Source organism: Vidua chalybeata, chromosome 2 (assembly GCF_026979565.1).
Source record: "Vidua chalybeata isolate OUT-0048 chromosome 2, bVidCha1 merged haplotype, whole genome shotgun sequence".
Lineage (NCBI taxonomy): Eukaryota > Metazoa > Chordata > Aves > Passeriformes > Viduidae > Vidua > Vidua chalybeata.
In genome coordinates this window covers 98,349,510-98,374,889 of record NC_071531.1, presented here as the reverse complement: position 1 = coordinate 98,374,889, position 25,380 = coordinate 98,349,510, and the positions used below count along the sequence as shown (strand labels likewise).

The window sequence follows — 25,380 nt, the reverse complement described above, 5'->3', positions numbered from 1 at the left end:
TAATTGCTATGAAATTCAGTTGCAGATGATGCACAGAAATTTCAGAAAATATGGACAATTACTTCAAAATTAACAAGGGATAAAGATAAGAAAATGTGGAGTGGGCAAATCAACATTTGGTGATGATAAGACACTTTTGTTAGTATTTTTTAGTGACTTTCCATTCTGGACAGAGTACAGGCTTTAGGTGTCCTTGTCAGTATGCCTACATGCTTCAGAAAGCAGAAATTGTGAAACACTTCTGTTTTGATTCTTACGTTTTCCTCTCTCACTCTGTTTAGGGGCTTCATCTGCCTGTACTATCTCGAGCAGCCTTAGGATAGGAAGGTTAGGCTGGCACAGCTTGCTGCCCTCTCAAAGCTCAAACTGGTAGCTCAAAGGTAAAAACCCTTCTTAGATACCTGGATTTAGTCTTGCTTCTTACAGCTTGGCATTTTTGCTGATTTAGCACAGATGAGCACATAGAATCACAGAACTGTTTGTCTTGGAAAAGGCCTCTAAGATCAACTGTTAATCCAGTACTACCAAGTACACCACTAAACCATGTTCCCACTTGCCACATCTGCACATCTTTTGAATATCTCCAGGAATGGGGACTCCACCACTTCCCTAGGCAGCCTGTTCCAATGCCTGACAACCTTTTAGGGAAAGAAATTTTTCCTAGTATCCAATCTAAACCTCCCCAAGTGCAACTTGAGGCTATTTCACTAGTTGCTTGGGAGAAGAGACTGACCCCCACCTGGCTACACCATACTTTCAGGCAGTTGTAGAGAGTGATAAGGTGCCCCCTGAGCCTTCTCTTCTCCAGGCGCAATGCCACGCACAGTCCCAGGTCCCTTTAGGGTCCCATAGCAGCCAGTCGTCGTTTTGCAGTGCAAAGGTACTTTCTAGGCTGCGCCACACCAAGCTCCTAATACAGAAGGGGATTTAGTGGTTAGCTCAGCCCACAGCTCCTGAGCCTAAATCCAGAAATGTGAACCTCAAAATCCTGTGCATGCTGCTGCTGAAGCTTGGAAAGGGTTCAGACGTGGGGCCATGGCCTCAATGCACATCACACCTAGAAAGCAGAGGCATCGGGAGCCAGCGACCTGCAGCCCAGCCAAGGCTGCCTTGCAGGGGTGCTGCTGGACACCGGCTCTGGGTGATGGCTCGTCGTGCTGAGCACAGCTTCTTGTCCCACGGAAAGTGGTCATCCTCCTGTCATGGCCAGGCCTGGGCTACCAGAAGGTTACCCTAAACTGCAGAGGAACAGATTCAGACAGCAGCAAGGGCGGTGAGCTGAGGAAGCACCTTCTCCCCTCACATAAGAGGTGCAATTTAAAGCAAAGCCCTGAGTCTGTGTTAGCTAAAGGTCTCCTGGCTCATTGTACTGAAGCTTCTCTGAGACCCCTCTCCATCCCCATCTGCAGTACCTGAACCACAGGTATCGGCCTCTGGGCACAGCCTTCACTTCTTGGACATATGTGAAAATGTTAGTCTGAAAATGTCTTATTTGAGCTAAAACCAGTGGCTCATATATATTGTATAGCCACAATATATCTTTATAAATGTAAATAAATGCATACAGCATAGAAATATAGATTTGTGTTCATTATGTAGTATTCATATTGTATAGTATACATATTGTATATATATGTATAGTATAGTATAGTATATAGTATATATAGTATATATACTATATACTATATATTATATATATGTATTGTATAGTATACATATTGTATACATATGTATAGTATACATATTGTGTTCAATATGTAGTATTCTGTTTCATATATAAATGCTCTTCATGTGTACATATAGATTTATATTATCTTTATAAATTTTGTTTATATGGACACATTATATGCAAAATATGTATTTGTCTGTGGTAGTTTTGCATTTTATGTACTTAGTGGTGCACTTTCCCTTCAGTTGTGGGTGGAGAGGCTTTGATGCTGTGCTGGGTGCATCTTTGAAACACAGCATGCAGAAAGGGAAATACAGCTCAGTTCCGATTGGATTAATCCACCCTGAGTGATGCTCCAAATTCCTCCTGTAAACATCGCTTTGAGGTTTCAATAGGAGAGAGGCAGAGGTTTGTGGAAGAGGGGGCTACTTTCCTGCAGAAGGGATGGGTGGTTTTGCAATGTGTTCCTGGCAGAAGGAGAGAAGGGAGCAATGGTGAGTCTGCATGTCCGTGCAGTGGGGTCCTGGATGCTGGATGTGCTTGATCCACACTGGGAGGCACAGATACTCACGAACAGGAGAAAGGGTGAGGGAAGATGCCAAGGGAGGTTTGAGCATGCCAAGGCTTGGGCAGGGATGGATTCCTGGTGCTACAGGTCACTTGCCACAGGACACTGTGAGCGCTGGAGACTTGGCAGATGTGCCAAGGGGAACGTGACCATGCAAAGTTTGGGGTTCCTTGGAGATGAACCAGGCTGCTCCCCCTAGCATCTAGGAAGCAAGCTTCCTCTTCAGTCAGGTCAATACTCCTAAAGCACAAAAAAGGTGTTGGTCTTTTTCTAGATCAGAACAGAGGGAGGAAAAAAATTTAAAACCTGACAATATTTGTGACAAGCCCCCTGTTCTCGCAAGGGAAGTGATTCCCTTCCCAGCAGGAAGCATTGTGGTGCCTGTGCAAGAGGCACATTTGGCAGCACATCCTTGTCTTGCTCAGTTTCACACCCCAGATGGGGTCTGCCCCTGGGCAGAGCATGGCCAGGAAAGGCCAGATCTGGTCCTAGATAGCCCACCTGAGCTGTGCTGCTGTAAGCAGAGGGAAGCCACCTGGCTGGGACGGAGGGAGAAAGCCTGGGGCTGCTGTGCCACGTGTGAGGTTCCCGTCTGCCATGCAAAAGCTTGGCTGTGCAGAGCTATTTAGGAGGGCTCTGCCGTGCTTGGAGGGAAAGAGCAATTATCTGCCCTGCCAGTGAGTTCTCGGGTTTATGTATAGCCCCACGCCTTCCCCTAAACAAGCTCCAGTGCAGAAACTGCAAAGCTGAAGAGATCCTCAGCAATTAGGGGAGAAGACATCCCTCTTTCAGCTAACCCGAGAAAAAGAGCCGAATGAAACCCTGCATTGTTAATGTGCTCCGGCTTAGTCAGTGGGGAGGGTAATAAACAAGGCAGACTTGGTTGGGATAAAAAAAGCGTCGAGTATGGTGAGATTATGAAACAATAGGTACTGATAGAGAGGCAGCACAGAGCCAGCCGCAGAGCAGAAGCTTTACTGAATGCCTGGGTTTGAATGAATCCTAATGATAATCATGGGCTACATGGCAATTTGTTTAAATAAGGTGCCTCCTGCTTCCTCCCAGCCCAGCAGAATGAGTCCATACATGTTAATTGCTTCATTTTGAAGAGAAAGCTCCTCTCTGTGTGGCAATATTATATATTTAATTTTCGCTGTTTATTTACCCTGCCCTTCTCCAAGCTTTTTGCTGCCTATGAAGGCATCTGCTGCTGTCATTTTGTATTTCAAACAAAGGTGTTTACGTCGAAGCTCTGAAGCAGTTACAGGGAATCTCTCAAGGAAAAATGGAAAGTATGTATGGGATGAGTGAGATTTTAGGAGGGATGAGGAGTTGTTGAGCCAACCTACAGATCACTGTAAGCACCCCTGCACCACAAGCCTCTGAGCTTTGTGAGGGATTGGGACAGGCTGCAGCTTGACCCTCTCTCAAGCACCCTGCTCCTTTCCAAACAAAATGCTAGTGTGGAGGCTGAAGAACACCCAGGAATGTATCACTTAAGATTAACATCAACGGCATTCACTGGGCTTGCTCACTGGAGAGCCTGGCATGCTTATGGTTTATCAGAGAGCAATAATAACAATAATAACAACAACAATAATCTGGAATTTCAGCAAGATTCCTCACTGATTATGTTCCATTTCATTGCTGGAGCAGAAGCAGACTCTGCCACTACCAGTAGCTGCGCCACCATAATACTGGTGGAAGCAGAGGCAGAGGCAGTAGCACCTTTCTGGGCATCTATAGCCAGATTTCTTGGTGCTGCTGCTGAACTTAAACCTGACTTCTCTCTCTGCTCCCATTCAGTTTCCCCCAAGAGCCTTTCTTGAAGGGTGATTAAACCGTTATTGCTACACATTTTTTGTCATTAACATCCAAAGAGGAGCAGGGAATTCAATCCCAGCTAGTTTTGTGCACAGTAGTTTAGAGGTGTGAATTAGCACCCTCTAAGTTGAATTTCCTCTAGTGTGTCTTTGTTCCCATCTGACTGTGAGTCCATCATCTCCTGCAGACTGCTACATTAGCTCATGTAATTTACACAGGTTTTTAAAATGGTTTTCACAAGGGTCATCTAAAAATGTGGTTGTGAAGGTCATCCTGTTCCAAAACATCCTATTCTCCAGAATACTTCCCAGGAAAGCTTGCTGACTAAAATGCCACTACCGTGCTGTGGGATACTTACAAAGGGGTTACAATTATTTTAAAAATTCACTAGGATATACTGGGGAAAAAAAGCAGGAATGCCTTTTGCAAATGCAAAGTGTTTCTAGTAGGTAATTTTGCAGGTCTCACAACCTACCTGAAAGCACCAGGATTGCTATTTGTTTCCTGAAATTAAAAAAAAAAAAAAAAAAGAAAACAAAAAGAGGTTTTTTTTTTTTCATTAATACCATTAAGGGCATTAGAAAATATTTAAACAGTGACATATCCAAATGGCACAAAGTACCTGTATGCAATAACATTTATGACTGTTAAATATGACTTAGAATAATGCCTTTATTATGGGTAGGACATGTTGCTGTGGCCCCACAAGGAGATGTCACAGAGGAAGGTGTGCCTGGGAGGAGCACTGCCTGGTGAACAGATGAACCTTGGGTCTTATGCTATTTGGCTGCTGCAGCCTCATGTAGTAGCAAAGTGCTGGAGAAGAAGCAAGTCCCTGCTTGTTGCTGTCACTCACTATCCCTTTGTGAAGCTGGCATGAAGAATCATACTTCCAGATAACTCCCAAGCTGGCCTCTGCCTGCACTGCAGGCAAAAGGCTTGGTGTCATTGTACAGGTGACTGGTCCTGAAAATCATTACCAAGATAGCACCTTTCTACCTACAGGACTGAAGATGGTTCAATCATCACATATCATGCACAGGCCTGGTGTTCAGATTGTACTGAAAAAATGTATAATCAGTTTTGGTTCTAAGTTTTAACAAGCTTTTAGCTACAACTAATAATAGAATCATAGAATTGCAGAATATGGAGTTGGAAGGCACCCACAAGGATCATCAAGCCCTGCACAGAACACCTCAAGAGTCACACCAGGTGCCTGAGAGCATTGTCCAAATGCTTCTTGGACTCTGTCAGGCTGTTGCTGTGATCACTTCCCTGGAGAGCCTGTTCCAGTGCCCAACCACCGTCTGAGTGAAGAACCTTTCTCTAATTTCCAGCCTAAACCTGCCCTGGTTGCATGGGACACAGCTTCAGGCCATTGCCTCTGGTCCTGTCACTGGTCATGAGAGTGAAGACAGTACCTGCCCCTCCTCTTCCCCTCATAAGGAAGATGTAGACAGCATTGTGGGCTCTCCTTAGTCTCCTCTTCTCCAGGCTGAACAGACCAAGTGATCTCAGCCACTCATACAGCTTCCTCTCAAGGACCTTCACTACATTCATAGCTCTCTTTTGGACACTTGCAATAGCTTAATGTCTGTCTTATACCGTAGCACCCAAAACTGCCCCCAGCACTCGAGGTGAGGCTGCCCCATTGAAGAACAGAGTGGGACAATCCCCTCCCTTTTCTGGCTGGCAATGCTGTGTCCCATGCAACCCAGCACGGGGTAGGCCCTCCTGGCTGCCAGGGCACTGCTGACTTGTGTTCAACTTGCCATGGACCAGGACCCCCAGGTCCCTTTCCTCAGTGCTGCTCTCCAGCCTCTCACTCCCCAGTCTGTCCATACATCCAGGGTTGCCCCATCCCAGGTGCAGAATCCGGCATGATTGGTGACTGCTCAGACCTCAGATTTGTCAAGGTCTCTCTGCTGGGTCTCTCAATCCTCAAGGGAGTCAACAGCTCCTCCCAATTTAGTGTTATCAGCAAACTTAAGTTTCCCTTCCAGCCCTGCATCAGAGTAATTAATGAAGATGATGAAGAGTACAGGGTCAAGGATGGACGCTGTGGAACCCCACTAGTGACAGGTTCCCACTCTGATGTCACCCCATTCACTATAACCCTGTGTACCTGAGCCATGAGCCTGCTGTATGGTACGTTTATCCAGCTGTGCACCGGGTATTTTATCCAGAAGAACACTGTGAGACAGTATTGAAAGCTTTGCTGAAGTCCAAGATTACATGTACTGGCTTTTCGAGATCAACTGGGTGGGTTACTCTGTTGCAGAAGGAGGTTAGGTTTGATAAGCAGGACTTCCCCCTCATGAAGCCATGCTGGCTATGACCAATGTCTGTGTCATTCAGGTGTTTTTCAATACCTCCCAGAATAACCTTTTCCATGATTTTACTGGGACTGGTCTGGATGTCTTTGTAGATAGCCAAAGCAAGTTAGTGAGAGATCAGGATTTGTGCTTATTCCTCTCCTCATAGGATAAAGAAAACAGAGCCAGGTAAAAGCAAGCACTGGGCCTAGGCAGGGCATCCAGGTAAGTAAGGCAATGTGTTAGATATGTTTTCTGGAGCACATGGACACAAAGAAGTGCAGTCTGGCTGCAGGCCAGCACAACTCCATATGAGGACAAGATCATGCAGCCCAAGAGAGGAACTGGGCAGCGATCGCTGAAGCTTAACTTAGTCGAGTTGCAGAACGACTCCAGGCTCTAGGAGTCGTCCAAGCCACTGAGCAATTCAGCAGTCAAGCTAACACCAGCAGCTGCAGATCCTTCCACATCAATGCAACAGGGTTTGTGCTGGTATAAATCATGTGCGTCGCTAGATTCAGACACAGGAAAATGAGAAAGGAAGAGAAACAAAGGGTAGAAACAGAGATGTCTCTAAAAGGGAACTTTCTTATAGACCAATCCTGAAAGCAACAATCAGGCCCTGACAGTAAGGCACAGCTATGCAGTTCATTGCTACACAAGGTCACAGTTTACCTTCCCCCACAACCACCCGCAGTGGGAGGCTCATTGTGGATCGACAGATGCAGAACTGAGTTGACAGCCAAACCTGGGGGATCTGGCTGTTTCCCCAAGATGGATCTGACATCCCTGGCTCTTAGGATGAAGACAAAGGGTGAAATATTATGATTGCCATTCCACAGAGGAGAACGAATAGCAGCATTGTCAAGGCTATCTGCACGGCAGGGCGGCCTTATCAGCTCCGGAATAGCAGTGTGCTATCCTGAAAAGCACGTCTAGCGAGGACAGAGCTATTTCAGTAAAACTGGAGTTTGGTTTTTTTTTAGCAGTGTAACACCCTCCTGAATGCAGTGAGCAGTGATGCAGCTACAAGCAATGTTTTTGACAGTTTAACACTCACTAACTCAGAAGCTCCTTCCCACTTGCATGGCTGCATTAGCTGGGAATATCAGCCCTTCCCTCTCCTCACCTCAATCAGCTGGCCTGCTTCACCTGATTGAGACTTTCTGTGTGACCTGGGACAAAATACTTAGGGTAGAGTTTTACCAGAGCCTTGCTGGTGTGGGCAAGGTGTGCTTTTGCACCAGCTATAGTCACAACTTCCTTCTTTCCCATCCCACCATGACAGCAGCAGCAGCAGCAAACAGAAAATGCAGAGCATTTTGGTTTTGTCTTCACCATTTGGTCCAGCCCTGGCTCCTCTCCCCAGAGCCCCAACTTTCAATGTGCTTATGCTGTTGAGAAGCCTCAAGGCAGCTCTGTTTGCTTCCTTATCCCAACCAGCATGGCTCTGCAAGCCAAACCTCCAGCAATACATGGAGAATAGGAAAAAAAGGCCATCTGTCACTACTGCTCACTCTGTCTCAGGAAATAATTCAAGCATCATCAGCAGAGATCTTTTGCTGCGTGACATGCATCTCCTACAGGGACTTTAGCTGACAGGATTATGTTGACCATCTTTTTTTGAATAGAGACAAAGTTTCCCAGAATTTGGGAACTGTCAGCCTGCAACAATAAATGGCTGTTGTATCACTTATTTTTAACATTAGTGGGAAAATGGGCTTTTAGAGCAGATGAAAAAAAGATTATGAATTGAGAGAGAACTGAAGAAATGGACAAGCAACCCAATCCTTTCCTAAAGAAATCTCTGGGAAAGTACAGACTCTTAAGATAATTAGATGGCCCTCCCTCTACTGTAACATCTGAAGGTGTGTTCACACTCCCTACTCAGGGAGCTTAATTTAGGAGTTATAACTACTACATTCAAATTAGTCATGAGTGACTCAGACTGCTCAGACTTGATTCCTCAGACAATGGAGAGATGGAGTTGTGACAGGCATTAGGGTACAAGCAGTCTGAACATGGCCTTGGCTGCCTCACCTTCCTTCAATGTGTTCTGACATCCCTCTGAAGAGGGAAGCGCTACTTCCATCCTACACACAGGAAAAGATGACTTTGTCTGGAGCAAGCTATGAAAAATGTCTCTTCCACCAGCTTATCTCCTTTTTGCCAGCATTTACTTTGGCCAAGAGCAGCACTTTTTCCACACAAAATCCTCATTGAACTACTGCAACCATTATTCAGTATAACATTTGTTCACTTATGAAAAGGTCATAAGCTCTCCTATACTGAGTACAGATATTTTAAGAGAAAAGGGAATTTAGATTTCTCAACAATGGGGATTTTAACATGTACTGCCTGCCAATATAATGAGCACATCCAAGAAAAATGACTCAAGTTTTCACGTTTGAAGCTAGGAAGTGTCTCGTCTACTAAACATGCCAGAGTTTTCCATGGATGTGACTTGGCTTCAATTTTTGCTCTCCCTATATTATCTTGAATTAAATTGCAGGCACAATGCAACCTAAATACATATACATGAAGATATAAACTCTTTTCTTGGCAAGCTCTGGAATTAAGGAATAGTGACCTGAGTTTTATTTACTCACTTTACACTGAATTTCTGGCATTTGAGCAGTTGACTCCCCATGAGAATGTTCTTTCAATATCATTTAATCCCCAGCCCACCTCTCTTGACTGCAGCAAAGGAAATTCCAGTGTCTAAGAAATCATTCCTCTTCCCACAAAGTGTCAGACATTAGGACTATGTGGAGGGACAAAGAGTTCTTCTGCTGACTCATCTTGGCAGCCAGATCAGGTCAGCTTTCTTAGCTCCAACAGAGAGCTAGAAAAGGAGTTAGGAAAAGCCGAAATGTCTGTATGGGGAAACGAAAATAAAGAAAATATTAAAGGGTTCTTGCACAAGCCAGGTGAGGTGGGAAATGGTACTTCCAACTATTTGTTCATACAAATATTCAACAAACAAAAATTCAACATTCAAGCCACCAAGATTTGCCTCAACAGAAAGCTTACACTTGAAGCACTCAAGAAAAGTAAAGGTACAAAGCACTGTACACCTGAGAGCTCTCCCTAATCCTTTGCACTTTTGTTTGGAAATCTGTATCACTGAAATGCTGGAAGTGTATCCAAAGCAGGGCAACATAGCTGTTGAAGAGTCTGGAGCACAAGTCTTTTGAGCAGTGTCTGAGGGAGCTGGGGGTGTTTATCTAAGAAAAGGAGGCTCAGGGGGGACCTTGTCACTCTCTACAATTGCCTGAGAGGAGAGTGGAGCCACACAGGTGTCAGTCTCTTCTCCCAGGTAACAAGTGACAGGAGAAGAAGAAACTTCCTCCAGCTGTACCAGGAGAGGTTTATATTGGATACTAGGAAAAATTTCTTCACGGAAAAGGTTGTCAGGCATTGGAACTGCCTGCATTGGACTGCCTAGGGAACTGGTGGAATCCTCATTCCTGCAGGTAGAACATGTAGATGTGGCACGTGTGGACAAGGTTTAGTGGTGGACTTGGCAGTCCTGGGTTAATGGTTGGGCTTGAATATCTTAGAAGTCTCTTCCAGCTTAAGTGCTTCTATAATTCTATGAAGTCCAAGATATTTATAGTGAAAACTATTTTATTGCAGAACTGGGCAAGGGAAGGAACAGTGAAGAGGAGTGAAGAGGCACTTAAATTTGTTCCAAATCTTCCATAACATACTTCCTGAAAGTACCTTAGCGGCTTTGTTTTGGACACGTTTATGCAAGCAGTTCTTCACTAAAGCAAGAAGTATTCCATTTCCAGAAGCAACAGTGGTTTTCCACACCTTAGGTTACTTGGGGAGCTGGATCCTTGGGCTTTAAAGTCTGGATTCAGAGAGAAAGGTATGAAACAATGTTTTGTTGATTTACTTGTGGACCTTTGTGGAAACTTATCTCAGCCACTAGCTCGATTGGTTGCCAGTATGCAAGGGAACATCAACACAAACTGATAATGAAGATGAGTGAATGCACAATAATCTAAGAAATCAGATGAAATAAAGAAATTCCCACTATAGAACCTGGTTCCTTCTATTGTTTTTGCACACAGCTGTATGAATGGCAGTGCACTCCTAAGAAAGCCTGAGGAAAGGAAAAACAGCCTGAATATTCATGGAAGTCTGTATTCTCATGAACATTTGCACCTGAATGCCACGTCCTGCCATCTCTGAATGCTCTTTTCTAATGTGGGATTAGAACTGTGCTGAATGGCATTTAAGAGACCCAATGCACAGCATAAAGTTTCTCTTTGCAGAGAATCCATGGTACTGGATCCTGATGTTTTTGTGGAAGAGCACCTTTTTAGGAAATCCTTGACAGGTGTTTCTAGCCTTTTAATATGTAATTAGGATTTTAATCTTGTTGGAATAGTACTAGCTGATTTCATCTACCCCCAAAGCACCATAGGTAGTTCCAGTATTATAAAAATAACAACTCCTCTGATCTATATGTAACTTGTATTATGTGTCCCATCACTTCTTGATTTGTGGATGTGAAAATGAAGTCTTTTTCAGACTTCATATCTTGCTGCCTCAGTATAATGTCAAAAGGACTCAGGAAACATTAGTTAATACAAAGTTTTATACTCAAAGAGACAGGGTGTCAAAACTGTAATATTCAAAGATTAAGAAAACATTTTGAGTATAAACAATTAGTGGAAATACCATTTCACTGGGAAGTATGATTCATAGTTGTTAAAATAATTGGCTATTAGTAAATATATTGCTAAATCTTAACTGAAATTTACTTTTTACTGAAATGCAACCTTTAGAAATGGGTATTGCACCCCATTTCTTTGGGCAAAGCTGGGACTGGGAACACTTCTGGGAAAACATCTGGATTCATTGCCAGGTGCTGAAATGACAGGCACAAGTTAACTCACATTCGATTTCTGTGGCCAATGGAGTTAAATCTTGCTTCTTTTAAGAACTTTCATCACAAAACTTATTTTCAGGTGAAAATTGGTCTTTCTTTCCATTTTGATGAATAGATTATCATTTTACTCACCTATTTTTTTTTGGTAGAGTTCTCCTGTGTCACCGATTATAAAACAATAAGTTTTCTGACATCTACAGAAGAGATGCAGTTACATTGTGCAGTATTACAAATGCATCTCATTCTTTTTAAGATGAGAAATTTGCAAATTTAAGCCACAAAAGCAGGCTCTTTCCATATTTTTGGTGAATGTAGCAGCTACTTTGAGTATTGTATATTTACCAAAATGTCTTCCATTTCAAACACCAGCTTTGATGAAGACAGTCTCCTCTCTATTTTAAAGCAAGTCTACATTAAGCTCAAGGTAGCAGCTTCTACTGTTAAATATTCTTAACCACAGCAGTCTTCAGAGAGAATTGTTTGCTGGATGAAGCTAGATACAGTGATTAGAATTTCTTTAAGTACTTCCTCCTTTACGCATGAACGTTAAGAAATATAATTCCAGGTGAAGCATTTGAATGAACACCGAATAGATGAGCTGGGAAGGGATCTCCAGATGTCATCTGGTCCAATCCTCCTGCTCATGCAGGGCCACCTAGACCCAGTTACCCAGAACCATGCCCAGTTGACTTTTGAATATCTCCAAGGATGATGACTCCACAACCAGTCTGGCCAAGCTATGCCAGTGCTCAGTAATCCTGACCATAAAAAAAGTTTCCTGATGTTCAGAGGGAGCTTCCTGCATATCTTTCTGCCCATTGCCTTTAGTCCTGTCACTCTGATCCACTGCAAAGAGCCTGGCTCTGCATTCCTTTCATACTCCCTCCATGTGTCTTACATGCACTGATCAAATCCCCCTGAGCTTTCTCTTCTCCAGGCTGAATAATCTGAGCTTTCCCAGCCTTGCCCCACAGGGAAGATGCTTCACCCTTAATCATCTTTGTGGCCCTCTTCAGTTTCTCTCCAGCGTGTCTCTGTCTCTTTTGTACCAAGGAGTCCAGGACTGGACACAGCAGTCCAAGTGTGGCCCCACCAGCGCTGAGTAAAGGCGAAGGATGACCTCCATTAACCTGCTGGCAATATTTTGGCTAACGCAGCCATGGATACCATTCACTTCCTTTGCTGCAAAGGCACATTGTTGGCTCAGTTTACCTTGTTGTCCACCAGGATCTGTAGCTTCCTTTCTGCCAAGCTGCTTGGCAGATGGATAGCCCTCAGCCTGTTCAGATAGATGGGGTTGTTTCTTCCCAGCTGCAGGAACTTTGCACTTCTCCTTGTTGAACTTCACAAGTTCCCCATCAGTCCATTTCTCCAACTTGTTGTGGTCCCTCTGGATAGCAGCGCAAACCTCTGGCGTATCAGCCAATCCTTTCAAGTTTGTGTCAGCTCCAAACTCGCTAAAGGTACACTCTACACCATCACTCAGAACGTTAATGAGCCAGAGCCAGTACTGACCCTGGAGTACAGTGCCGGTTACTGGCCTCCAACTACACTTCATGCCACTGACCTCCCTCTGGGCCTGGCCATTCATCCAGTTTTCAGTCCACCTCATGATCTGTTCTTACCACAACGTGTCTATTAGGATCTTATGATGTTCCCAACACTAGATCTACAGTTAATTACTGAGTTGTCCTATTAGTGCCTTCTCTGTCTCACTCCCTTTCCTCTCATCAGCAAGGTACTGTCTACCACTTGGGCCCCCATGCTTATCTAGCTTCTCTTCAACTAAGAGGGCAATTAACCTGTTTTGCAGCTGTAAACCCATATTTAGGGTGTGGCAAGAACATTCCTCTTGGTGCCCGAAGTCATCAGCTTCCATCCATCCTTTTCTCCAGAGGTTTTGCTTACCTTGACAGTGCATGGCAGACATTGCTGTCTTCCCTGTTACAGATGGGGTCTGAGGCTCTTCAAGCTGTTAAGACTCAGAGAAGCTGCTCCTGTCTGTGCCCCTTTCATGTTCTCTGATGTGCCACCTGCTCACTGCCTCCTGAACTCATCCAGCTGGCAGCACAGCTTCCCCAAGACAGCAGACCTCTGGAAGAACAGAAGGCCATTTTTCTTGGCCTCAGACAGAGGTCACAGGCATTCCCTGCAACCTGGAACTTGGAGAGACATTTGAAGCACAGGCTGTGGGGAAGCTGTATTGGGCTTGCATGGCAAGGTTCTGGTAGTAGGGGGCTACAGAAGTGGTTTCCATGGGAAGATGCCAGAAACTTCCCCCATTTCTGACAGATCCAATGCCAGCTGGGTCCAAGACGGACTTACAGTTGGCCAAGATCAAGCCCAGCAGAGACAGTGGTAGAGCCCCAGGATAACAGATTAAGAAGGGTTGGGGGGAAAACTGCACCATTTCAACCAGAAAGAGGGGTGAGAACATGAGAGAAACAGCCCCACAGGCACCAAGGTCAGTGGAGGGGCAAGAGGTCCCCCTAGCACCCGAGCAGAGATTTCCCTGCAGTCCCTGGTGCAGCCCATGGGGAGTCAGCTGTGCCCCTGCAGCCTGTGGAAATCACTGGGGGAGCAGAGATCCCCTTGCAGGCTGTGAAGGACCCCACTCAGAGCACATGGATACCCCAAAGAGGCTGTGACCCAGAACAGGTCCCATGGGAACCCATGCTGGAGCCGTCTGTTCCTGAAGGACTGCACCCGTGTAAGGGATCCATGCTGAGATCTGCATGAAGAACTGCAGCCTATGAAAAGGACTCACAGTGGAGATGTTCTGGAGAACTGCCTCCCAAGGGAAGGAACCACGCTGGAGCAGGGAAAGAATGTGAGGAGTCCCTCCCCTGAGAAAAAAGGCGCAGCAGAGACAACATGATGAACTGATTACAGCCCCCATTCCTTTTCTCTCTGTGCTGCTGGGAGAACAAGATAGAGCAAATCAGGGGAAAATTTAAGCCCAGAAAGAAGGGAGGGGTGGGGGGGAGCTGTTTTAAGATTCAGGTTTTATTTCTCATTATCTTACTCTGATTTGAGGAGATTTTAAAGGGAAATGATAAAATTGCACTCTAATTTCCTGAGATTTACACTATAATGCTGACAAGTTTGAAAAGTTCTACCCAATACTGTCACGTGACAGCAAGGCTAAAAGGAAGGAAAACGTGGGCCAGAGAGTTAAGACAGATGCAGTAAATCCTAAGGTGAAAGGCTTTGAGAAAGCAGTTTGTATTTGAAAACATCAAAATAAGGTAATTTCTAAAAATACTTAAATAAAATCATTTATGCAAACACATTAACCAAAGAAAAGCCAAAACAAAAAACACAAACATTCAGTATGAAGATTTTTTTTACAAAAAATTCTTCTAGGAAGTATATTAAATATGACAAGAGGGGGAAAAAATAGCATCTCACAATGTATATTCAAGGGCATCACATTTTAGAACAATGTCTTAGCCGTTTATAAACGATTCATGAAGAAATTAAATATGCTATTCCATAAGAGAATAATCGAATTTACAGTTTAGATGTAAGGCTTCACCATAACATCTCATACCCTTCACTTGGATCTTTGCTTACCCAAGTTCAGTGATCTGTACTTACTCTCTTACCAGAGTAACAGAGCATGGTGGTCCTCAAACACACAGGTAGTGTTCAGGTTTACTTTTTAAGGTTCAACAAAAAAGTATTACTAGAAAATATTCTTTTTTTTTTTTTGGTCACAATAAAAGCAAATTAAAAGCTAGAAGAAACATAAGTTATATTTGCTGGTCTAAGATTGAGGGAATTGATTAACCTACCTTGGCAAAAAAATAAAGAACATATCTAGCTGCTAGTTATGCCATTGTACTATTAGTCATTGTGCACAACTGGGACACCACAACTCCAAATCACAGACTAGAAACACAGTGCATCCTTTAAAGAAATTACATAATTTCTGTGAGAAAAAGGCTGGGGGGAAAAATCATGAGAACTACCCATCTCCATAGCTATCATATGCATAAAAACTAATTGCCTTACAGCGTTCTAGTTTATTCAAAATACTGAATGTAATATCGACAACAGCAATATCCCTAGTCTCCTTATGCATCAAGTTCAAATCAGAGAAAAAACCCTGCCTCAAAAACTCATTTTCAACCACAAAACAATGCCAGAAAACTCTTATTTGGACAGCAACATTTACCTGGTCTTGCAGTTAACGTATTTATTCTGCAGACAACAGTCACAAGTACTTACTAAAAATACAGATATGTTTCCTAAAAGTAAAGTGAGGCTTCAAGATGACAAAGCTTTTGTAACAGTGCAGGGTGCAAATTCTCAGTATGAAGACATTCAGAAGATTTGCTGCTCAAAGAGGATCTTTTCAAACCCAGGTGGAGGTGTATGATAAAATTCACTGAACTGACAATCCAGAATGGCACTGTCATCAACTGCAGAAGAGAACCAAAAAGAAGGAATTAGAGAAGGAACACTCACAGTTTGATCCTCTTTTATACCATCTTAAGAAACTGTAGACTGTGCTCAAACCACAAAGAATTTCTTCATCCATTACGCATACACAATTAAATAAATCTCTTCAATGAATTTGGTAAGGCCTCAAGCCAGGAGAGCAAACCATCTCTCTTTTCTGCTGTTTACTCGATAATGGTTCCTTGGTAAAGTCAATGAGAATGTCTAATTTCACTGGGAGTGTTAGCAGAGCTTCAGGCTATTGATTCCAAAATTTCTAGATTTCTCCAGAAATCTACAGATTAAGGATGCTACCAGATAAACCTTGCAGGGATGTCACCTCTTCATGCGCATATTTTTCTGTTCCTAATTCTGCTGGAGTTTCAGATGTCTACAGTGGCTTTTTGGAGGTTTACAAGGTTTCACATGTCTGCAGCAGTTGGTTTCAAACCATCAGTTTTAGCATATGATTGAAAGAGAGCTTCTTTGACTGCTTCTTGAAGTTGGAAGTTAATGTAGTTTTTTTGCAGAACTTCTCCCTGTTTTTGACCCCCTACATAATCTACCCACCTACAGCAGTACTTTCAATGTAGAATATAAAAAAGAAACTGATGAGTATTTTCAGAGCAACGCTTTTGTGTCCTTCACTAGCAAACTGAAACACCCACCTAGTCAGAAAAACAAGGTCTCTTTCAAATACAACTTCTGAGATGAACCTGGCAGAATATCAACGTTAGTTCAAACAAGAAAAGCTTCATCTCCATATTTTGGAACTTAGCTATCTCAGAGACAAGGTTGGAATTCTTCCCCTCTAGGCTTTGTGAAAACTCCTATCAGTACGTTTGTACAGTTCTCTGGTACTTAAGCAGTGTTTATGTCTTGCTTCCATTAAAGTGCCTAAGGTACAGCTGCTGTAGGGAATAACTTTGAAGTTCATTTTTTTGTTTTATCTTCTCAAACGCTTAACACTGCATTTGCCTGATCTATCACGTTCCTTGTAAAAAATATCTATAGTTCTAATCTGAATAGGATAAATGTTTGAGAAACTCTCTTCTGCAGAGCCAAATCCATCCACAGGACTGGAAGTTCACATATGCCCACTTGTGGAAGAAGACCAAAAGAGCCTGGCAATAAAAGGTCACTGCATTCTCCAGGCATGGAACTTCTTTAATCAGAGAAAAAATATTAACAGTAGGCTAACATGCCACCGAGTATTTTCTGAAAGCAACCTTCATTCTTCGTGCTGTGTAAGACCCCTTCTAAAATGCAGGAAGATGCAGCCACACAGTAATTCTGCCGCCGCTGAAGATTTTGCACGAGGAGGTCCCGCGGAGCCGCCACAGCATTTTAGCAGCGCCATCACGTGGCTGAAGGACACATCACAACTTGACCATGTAAAACGATTCCACCCTCAGCGCTTGGCAGCAAGCGATTCACCAGCTACATTTATAGACTTCAAATACTCTACAACACATCTGCTGTGTTTTCTTCTTGTTCATAAAATTCCATATCAATCAAAATGTATCAAGATATAAATGGGAACATGCCAACAGTTCATTAGGAACCCAGCATGAATTAAAAAATATCCCCATCACATAGCTAAGGGTTATCCTTATGACCAAAATTTTTTTGGCCACTACTTAGATGAGGCTCAGAAAAACTGAAGATGGAGCTCCTGGAGCAGGTCCAGAGTATGGTGACAAAGATATGAAGGGACTGGAGCATCTCTCCTATGAGAAAAGGCTGAGGGAGCTGGGTCTGTTCAGTCTCAATAAGAGATGACTGAGAAGGGACCTCACCAATATCTACAAATATCTGAAGGGAAGGTGCCAAGAGGGTGGATCCAGGCACTGCTTGGTAGTGCCGAGCAATAGGACAAGTGGCAAAGGGCAGAAACTGCACAGGAAGCTCAAGAAAACACAAACAATTCTATTGCTATGGAACACTGATGGCATTTATGAAGTATGTGAAATTAAAAGGCACAAATATCAAGCTTCATAGATAAATCAGATTAACCCACAAGTCTGCCATCTGCTTCATTTTTTTTTTACCTGGCATCTTTTAGACTGAGTGCAGCAATTCCCCAGCTTGCTGGGTGTGGATACTGCAAGCAGTCAGTAAGCAGTGCTTTTTTTCCTATTAAGCAGCATTAAAAACTAGGTGAAAATATTCTTTTGTCATTTCCTAGGTTTACATTTTCATGTATTTAATTGTTGTAGTTGCCAAAAATAGATGATTCATGTGTGTTCCATTTAAGTGAGAAGAATACACAGCTCACAAAACAGAACTGTAATGAAAATATTTTCCATAATGTGAAACAATTTGAAAATATTTGACTTACCATAGACCACTGGATAGACAGTCCCCCTGATTCCTGAAGCCGGACAATGCATGTTCTTGCCATTTAAATATACATTTAATTCTACATGGTCATATGTAATGCCCTACAAAGTACAGAAAATTAACCAAAAAAAAAAAAAAGCATCAACAAGTTTATATGCATAAGGCTACTTAGCTTCCTTAGCCACAGGCAGATTTTAACACCATTATGCAAACCACAGCATCCTAGAAAATCTTGACAGCTTCCTGACAAGGATTAGAAGTTAATAAATGACCAGTAACATCTGTATTTTCAAATACTCAGGATTCCTTAATGCCTGTTCCAGCTGGGACGCAGCACAGTACTGCACAATACACTTTGCATCTTACTGAGTTTACGGAACAAATTTCCAAACTTCACCACATTAGAGAAAACACAAGATGTTCAACGATTTTGAGTATGAGGCAGTTTGCAATCTTCTTGTTTGTATCTTCTCACGGAAATAACTTTAATAAATAATGATGCTAGGAACCAAGTTCATCCTTCCATACCTCCATACGGAAACCTCTCTCAGTTCATTTACTCTGCTGGCAGCAACAGTCCGTGGTTTCACACACAATGCTATAAATATGCTGACCACAGAGCAGAAAGCAAACACTAACAAGATAGTAACTTACTAATCTGTTAGCTAAAGGTCTTTCCTCACTGCTTTGGTATGTCTGAGTGTGGCAATTTGTGTGCTCATGCAGGACTTCTAAATTTTGTTTTCATGCCAGAACAAAAAAACTTGGTATTTATGGAAATGGAGAAGTTAGCAGTAACACATCAGTTATGTTTTTTTGTGATTAGTTGAAGCTATTCAGACCACACTAGTTTACCAAAGCCTGAAACAGTCTGCAACCCTTCAAAATACAGTTTCAGAAAGGGATTAAAAGAATAGTATTGTATCTGAGGGTTAAGGGTGGAGATGTCACCCTTAGTTGTTTGCAGCTTCTAAAGGTGGCCTTTCTAACCATGGCTATAGAAAGGCAAGTTACCCAGCATGAAAAAGCAGGGCTGATAAATGATCTCAATTTCATTGCATTGCTCTCATGTATTTTTGAAAATATGTAAGAGGACATGGAGAAAATGACAGTACTAAAAAAACAACACTTTGAACAAAGTCACTTAAGGATATTTTGAGAAACCTGAAATAGTAAGGTACAAAAAATTAAAATTTTCCCTCAATCATTTTTCCAGTGAACATTACCCCCCTCCCCACTCAATATCCCCAAAAACTACTAAAGTTTGGCTAAAAACACAATTAATTTATCACCAAGAACCCATCTCTGCTCCCCTCTGTCCTTCTAATCATTAACCAGTTAGCTAAGGGTTCTTGAGTTCAGCTGGGCATGGTGCATAGCCATGTAATGCATTCCAGCATATTATTTGTTCAGGCAGGTCCCATCTCAAACAATGTAAGATCCTTGTGATGGGAATTATCAGTCAGGTAGATACTGCAATAGAGCACCAGAAACTATCTCTCAAACTCTGGTCAAGTCCATCCCTTATTAGGACCCTATCAATACCAAGAATTAAGTCCACCCATATCCAGGCTGCTGATTCATTCAAAGACAACAGGACTCTATATCCCAGCACTTTCCAAAATGGGAGATGCAAACTGAACAATTTGACTTAAAACAGTTAAATTTGACTTAAAACAGAGCTGTAAATAAGAGGCATTTGGGAACAGGTGAGGAAGTAAGAAAGCCTTAAGAAACTCACCACCACATCGCCCTCCTGAGGAAGGCTGTTTGCTGGTAGCCTATTTTTCTCCTCATTGTTATAGTAGAGAGCCCCATCATTTCTCATCACCAGGCTGTGGACATCTCGACCAAGTGGAATTTGATTCAAGTTTGCTTTCTGGGTTGCAACTCCTATACCCCAAATCCCTAAAATGTGATATTAACACAGTAAGAAAAAAAAAAAAAAAAGTGTTATTTTGAAGACTGACTAAAGCACGACAGCATAAAGAATTTGTTTTTTAACTAATGCCATGATGGTACTACCAGTAAGTATCTCCTGGAAATACCAGAACTATTGTAGGTTAGCTCTGGTAGCTCTGGCAGCTAAGCACCATCCAGCCAGTCATTCTCTTCCCCCAGCCCACCCAGGCCCTCATGGAATGGAGGAAGAGTAAAGGAAGAGTAAAACCAAGAAAACTTGTGGCTAAAGATAAAAATTGTTTAGTTAACAAGTGATACAATGGCAATCACTTATCACCTCCCATGGGTAGACTGATGCCCAGCCAATTCCCAAGTAAAACATGGCTAATCTCCCTAAATCCCCTCCTCTCCCATTTATTCCTGAACAAGACAGGTGGTATGTGGTATGGAATATCTCTTTGGCTATTCTGGGTCATCCACCTGGGTATGTCCCCTCACAAGTTCTTATGCAACCCCAATTGTATTCACTGGAGGGGTAGACTGAGAAACAGATGAGATTTTGATGCTGTGCAAGCCCTGCTCAGCAATTGCTAAAATATTGGTGTCTTATCAGTATTGCTTTGATCACAAATCTAAAACACACAACCACAGCTGCTATGAAGATAATTAACTTCATCCTGACCAGACCCAGCACAAGTAGACACAGGAGACTGAAGACAAACAGCATCTATCTTGAAAAAGAAGGATCTCTGAGAAAGAGAATTGTAACCACTGAGCTTAACTTTTATCCCTAGAAAAATATTGAAAACAAACTCTGAGGCTGTAGGTGGATACAAAAATAAATCCAACTAGCATGGATCTGTAAACAACTAATTTTCCTTCTTCAGCTAGTTAGATTAGTCTTATGGAAAAAAAGAAAGTGTTAATATTACAGACCTTAATTTGGTAATATTTTTGAAACTCATACAACACTGAAATAGTCAAATGATGAAAACGTGGTCTAGACAGTTACAGCAATATGAAGGCACAAGTGGTTAGAAAACTATTCCAGGATTACTCACCAGCAGCACCCTGTCAAATCAAAAAAGATGACTCAAGTGGGGTTTGAGGTTTTGCATTGAATGCACAAGGTCAGATACTGTTCTGTATTACCATCAGTTACTTGAAAAACATGACGATGTGTTGATTAAATGTGCTGCCAATCCCAGCCTGACAGGACTGCAAGCTCTCGAGAGGCCTCTCAAATTTAAAGTGATCCTGACTAACTGGTTAAAAATAAAGAAAGTGCATCTGTTATTACTAAATTATAAAGAAGAACAGGTAAGTAGGAACAGTAAATGGCACAAATACAGTGGTGGCTTGGTAACCAGTTCACAGACCACTTGCTGAGTGTGAGTGTGCTCTACTGATGTGGAAAACTTCTGGATGTGTGGCATGCATAAAACTGATGAGGTAATCTACTGCTGCTGCAGCTGAAGCAGAACATCCATTTTAAGCACTGTACCTCAAGATAAATTAGGCTGACTAAAGATACCGTAGAAGAAACACCAAAACCAATTAAAAGTGTAAAAATTGTATCTACAAGGAGATAATGAAAAAAACCCCGACTAACTGGGACTTTTTAGTCTAGAGAGACTAAAATGAGGCAAATATGTAAAAAACTTATTTTCAAAAGATGAAACTGTAGAATAATTTATTCTAACACCAAGAATGAAAAGGTAAGAGTGTGATTCGATGTCAGAAAACTTTACAATAGTCAGGGTGACCCCACAGATAACCTCTAATTGACTGTGCAGGGATACTTCTGGAAATCTAAGATTTACTTTAAGTCTTCCACAATTCTGCTGCCTCAGGGCACAGGAATAGAGGAAAAAAGGCTCACAGGGACCAGGAAAGTTTATTTCCCATGTTTCTCAAGTGTAAGAACATGGATATGAACAACACCTGCAATGGATTCTTCCCAAAATAAAGAATAATAAAATTGCCAAGTTAAGGTGGATATGGGCTTACATGTAGCTTAAAACTTAAAGCTAGCTGGACTGCAAGGTGTTGTGGGCAGATCTGTGTTCATGCTGCCTGTACTCTTGTCCACCTGAAGGCAAAGAAATCTTACCCAGAAAGTTTCAGCATCATGCATGAACTGGTACATAAGGCCTGCCTCTGGACTAACACTTCTCCTTCCCTCCCCACACACACACTTAGGGAAAGCACAGCTTCATTTTCACAGTGTCTGCTAGCAGCTTTTAAAAATACAGGCTGATTTTCCATGCCAGAATACAGGCAAGCCTGGAGTGCTCTCTGTAGTAGTGAAGCTGACCGTATTTGTAGGAGCAAATAAAGGAACAAGGTGCTGAAAGGCTCCTCAGAATAAGGCAGTGTCAGAGTAAGTGCTACAAACTTCATCTGAAGAGCAAAGGGTAGCACAAGGAGTGTTACCCTTGCTTGGGCAAACAGTGCCTGCTAAGAGCAAATGAGGGTAGACAAATAGATACAAATACCACTGGATAAACTGCACTCCTTAAAAAATACTTCATAGCTACAGTGTTATTTGTGGTCTTAAGCATTTATTGAGCAAAAATGCTCAATAATATTTCTAAAATATGCCACCTGAAAAACATGCCTATAACAGCATACGAAACAATGGGGGGCTTAGTATTTGCACTCCTTTAGTAATACACTTACTATTATTTTTAATATTTTAGTCAGAATTAAAAAAGAAAAAAAAATTCCTTTCACACAGTAACTTACAAATCTCTCTAATGTTCACAAGTTCAAGGATGCTATTAGAAAGATGCATGTGCTAAGCATTTGAGATACTCCACCAGCAGGTAATGTAGCATACCTCCCAAGTTTAAAGTTGTATATTTTTTGCTGACTAACCTGTGGACTGGATTTTAAACTCGAAATAACTCTTGTTCTGATGCAAAGGTGCATTGGCTAAGCAGCCTCCCGTGCCACATATTCTTCTGCCATTTTTAACAATGACGACATCTGTTCCTGCAAGTAGAAAAAAAACCCCACAGAACTTCAAAACATTTTTAGAAATCTGAAAGGAGCCCTCAAAAGCCCTAAACACTGAGACTAGTTTTTGTTACTTCTGTCCCAAGTAAAAGTTTCATTACTCTGTGAGAAATATGATGATGGGCTGTGCTCTGAAGCAAGAGAAGGAAGGTTCTTTACAGGCTAGTTCATCTTTCCAATAGGGTTTATTTATTTAAAATCTATAACCTGATCTAATTTTCACCTCTCAGGCTTTATGCTGATTACAACCTTTGCTTAGCCACATCAGAAACATAACTTACAATTTAGTCAGAAAGGGTTCACTGTGAGACCAAAGCCCTGTACTCTGCTCTCTAACATCGGAGAAAAAGCATTCTTCAACAAGAAGGAAAAGCATATTGGGTAGAAATGATTGATGGAATGACAAGGTGTTTAATTAGTCTCTGAAACAGTCCTTCTATTAGAAATGTGCCTGCCAATACAGAGAGAAAAGAAATCCTCTGCTAAGTTTTCCTTCTCCATTGGACGACTTCATCTTTAGGCACTGTTGTCATGGCCAAGCACACGGGAGGCTGTGGCTAACAATTGTGCTCAAGCACTGGACCGTACCCATTCCTCCCCAGCTCTCTCCCCTGCTCTGCTGCTGCTGGCCCAGATCCCTCCTCTCCTCAACAAGGCCCGGGCATGGCTCTGTGGATAGCTCATGTTAAGGGTAATCCTCAAAAGAGCAGCACTGACAAGACTCTGCACGGCGCGGCTCCTTCTTCAACTCCACTGCCGTAACTGGAGGTGGAGTCTCCGTCCCTAGAGATGTTTAAGGAAAGGCCGGACGTGGCATTAAGTGCCCTGGTCTGGCTGACGTGGTGGCATTGGGTCACAGGTTGGACTCGATGACCTCAGAAGTCTTTTCCAACCTCACAGATTCTGTGGTTCTGTGAACCCAGCCGTGCCCACCCCGACCACGACAGCCCCCGCCGGGCAGCCTGCCGCCCTCGGGCACCTCACACACTCATTGCGCCGATCAACTTCAGTTAAACACAAACTGCTTTAAACCACTTTTAAACCAAGCGTCCTTATTTTTTTTTTCCCCCAAAGCTGCCAATTCCTGCTAAAGAAGTAGCCCCAAAGCGACTTTCCCAGCGGTTACCCCGTGCCGCGCTCCGGGGCCGAGGCCCTGCCCGCCGGGGAGCCGCCCGCCGGCGGCAGCGACCCTGCCCCGCTCACCCATGCGCTGCGTGTCCAGGTGCACGGCCGGCATCTCCTTGAGCGGGATGTGCCCGGCGCCGCCATCCCGGCACCAGGAGAAGCAGCACAACACGGAGGCGGCCATGGCCGGCCGCACCCCCCGCACCGCGCAGGCGCAACCGCCGCAGCACGGCCCCGCCCCACCGCGACATGGCGGCCGGGGAGCGCCGCGCCGAGCGCGGGCTAAAGGGAGCTAAAGAAAATCAATCAGCATTAGCGCCCCATCCTTCCTCTGGAAATTCAAATCTAGTGGACAACGAGTGCAGCCCCTACTGCTCCTTTTCCGCAGTTGCCGTGGCGTGAGGCGCCTGGCGCAGCCTCCTAAAGGACGTATTGTACGTATGTACATACATATAAAGGATAATTCATGTATATGTGTACATATATAAAAAAGAGGACACTGATTATAATGGGCAGGTGGTAGGTATGGCATCAACGAACCTCACACGTGAGAAGGGACTCCTTCATGGAAATTTACTGCTCAGTTATTCCTGGCGCTAAGTAACAAGAACCTCGTTTATTTATTTCTTTTTTTTTTTTTTTTTTTTTTTTTTTCCCTCCATCTTTCTCGTTTTTACTTCTTGGAAAACCCAGACGTGGCTCACTGAAATGAAAGGTTTGCACAAGCGGGCCTGCAGGTGTACCTGTGAGTTGCTCTTTCTCCTTCTTTTCCAGACCTCTGACCTTCTGACTCTGAGTCTTAACCCCAAGTGTTTGAAGACGCACGCTTTGCTCCTAGAGTACTTCTGCATGTGTTCAAAACCTCTCCTAGTTTATTCACTTAAATTCAACTGCAAAGACTGTTACAGTGGGCTGTCATTGCACTTAACCATTTTATTTTGTAAAGCACAGTTTGGGGCCAGCTTTGTGTCCCCTTCACAGAGGTAGAATACCACCTAATAAAAAAGCTGCAACATGACTTGTGGTCTCTGGGTTACACAAACATTTCTATGTCTATTTCTGCATTCCTACAGCACACACAGCATCCAGAGCAGGACCCACAAACTGGGCTCCAACAAACACAGTAAATATTGATAACATGACTATAGAAGCCTACCCGTGCCCACTTCACATTTTTATTTTTCTACAGAAAAATATCAAATAAATATACCATGGGCTGTTGATATAGAATGTTTTGCTGATAGCAGGTAATTTAATTACT

The 25,380-nt window shown here is 43.0% G+C and overlaps 1 protein-coding gene across 2 annotated transcripts; it reads right to left on the bottom strand.

The window, feature by feature from the left end:
- Positions 1-10,017: 10,017 nt before the first annotated feature.
- On the bottom strand, positions 10,018-24,338 carry SPRYD7 (SPRY domain containing 7). 2 transcript variants are annotated; one of them, XM_053935487.1, is made up of 5 exons: positions 24,198-24,338; positions 22,854-22,970; positions 19,813-19,979; positions 18,070-18,172; positions 10,018-10,235 (listed from the first exon to the last, which is right to left on the bottom strand). In XM_053935487.1, exons 1-5 carry the CDS (start codon positions 24,301-24,303, stop codon positions 10,147-10,149), a joined length of 582 nt encoding a protein of 193 aa, XP_053791462.1. In that variant the 5' UTR covers positions 24,304-24,338; the 3' UTR covers positions 10,018-10,146. The 2 variants fall into 2 exon arrangements, with proteins under 2 accessions (XP_053791462.1, XP_053791461.1); XM_053935486.1 differs by lacking the exon at positions 10,018-10,235 and adding an exon at positions 14,611-15,709.
- Between the last annotated feature and the right edge of the window lie 1,042 nt (positions 24,339-25,380).

What these genes read in the sequence shown, in the direction of transcription:
- SPRYD7 (XM_053935486.1), bottom strand. Translation starts at nt 24,303, where the DNA reads ATGGCCGCCTCCGTGTTGTGCTGCTTCTCCTGGTGCCGGGATGGCGGC. An exon ending in CCTGGACACGCAGCGCATGG is followed by an intron (nt 22,971 to 24,197) that starts GTGAGCGGGGCA and finishes TTCTACTTGCAG; the next exon opens with GAACAGATGTCGTCATTGTT. An exon ending in CTCAGGAGGGCGATGTGGTG is followed by an intron (nt 18,173 to 19,812) that starts GTGAGTTTCTTA and finishes TGTACTTTGTAG; the next exon opens with GGCATTACATATGACCATGT.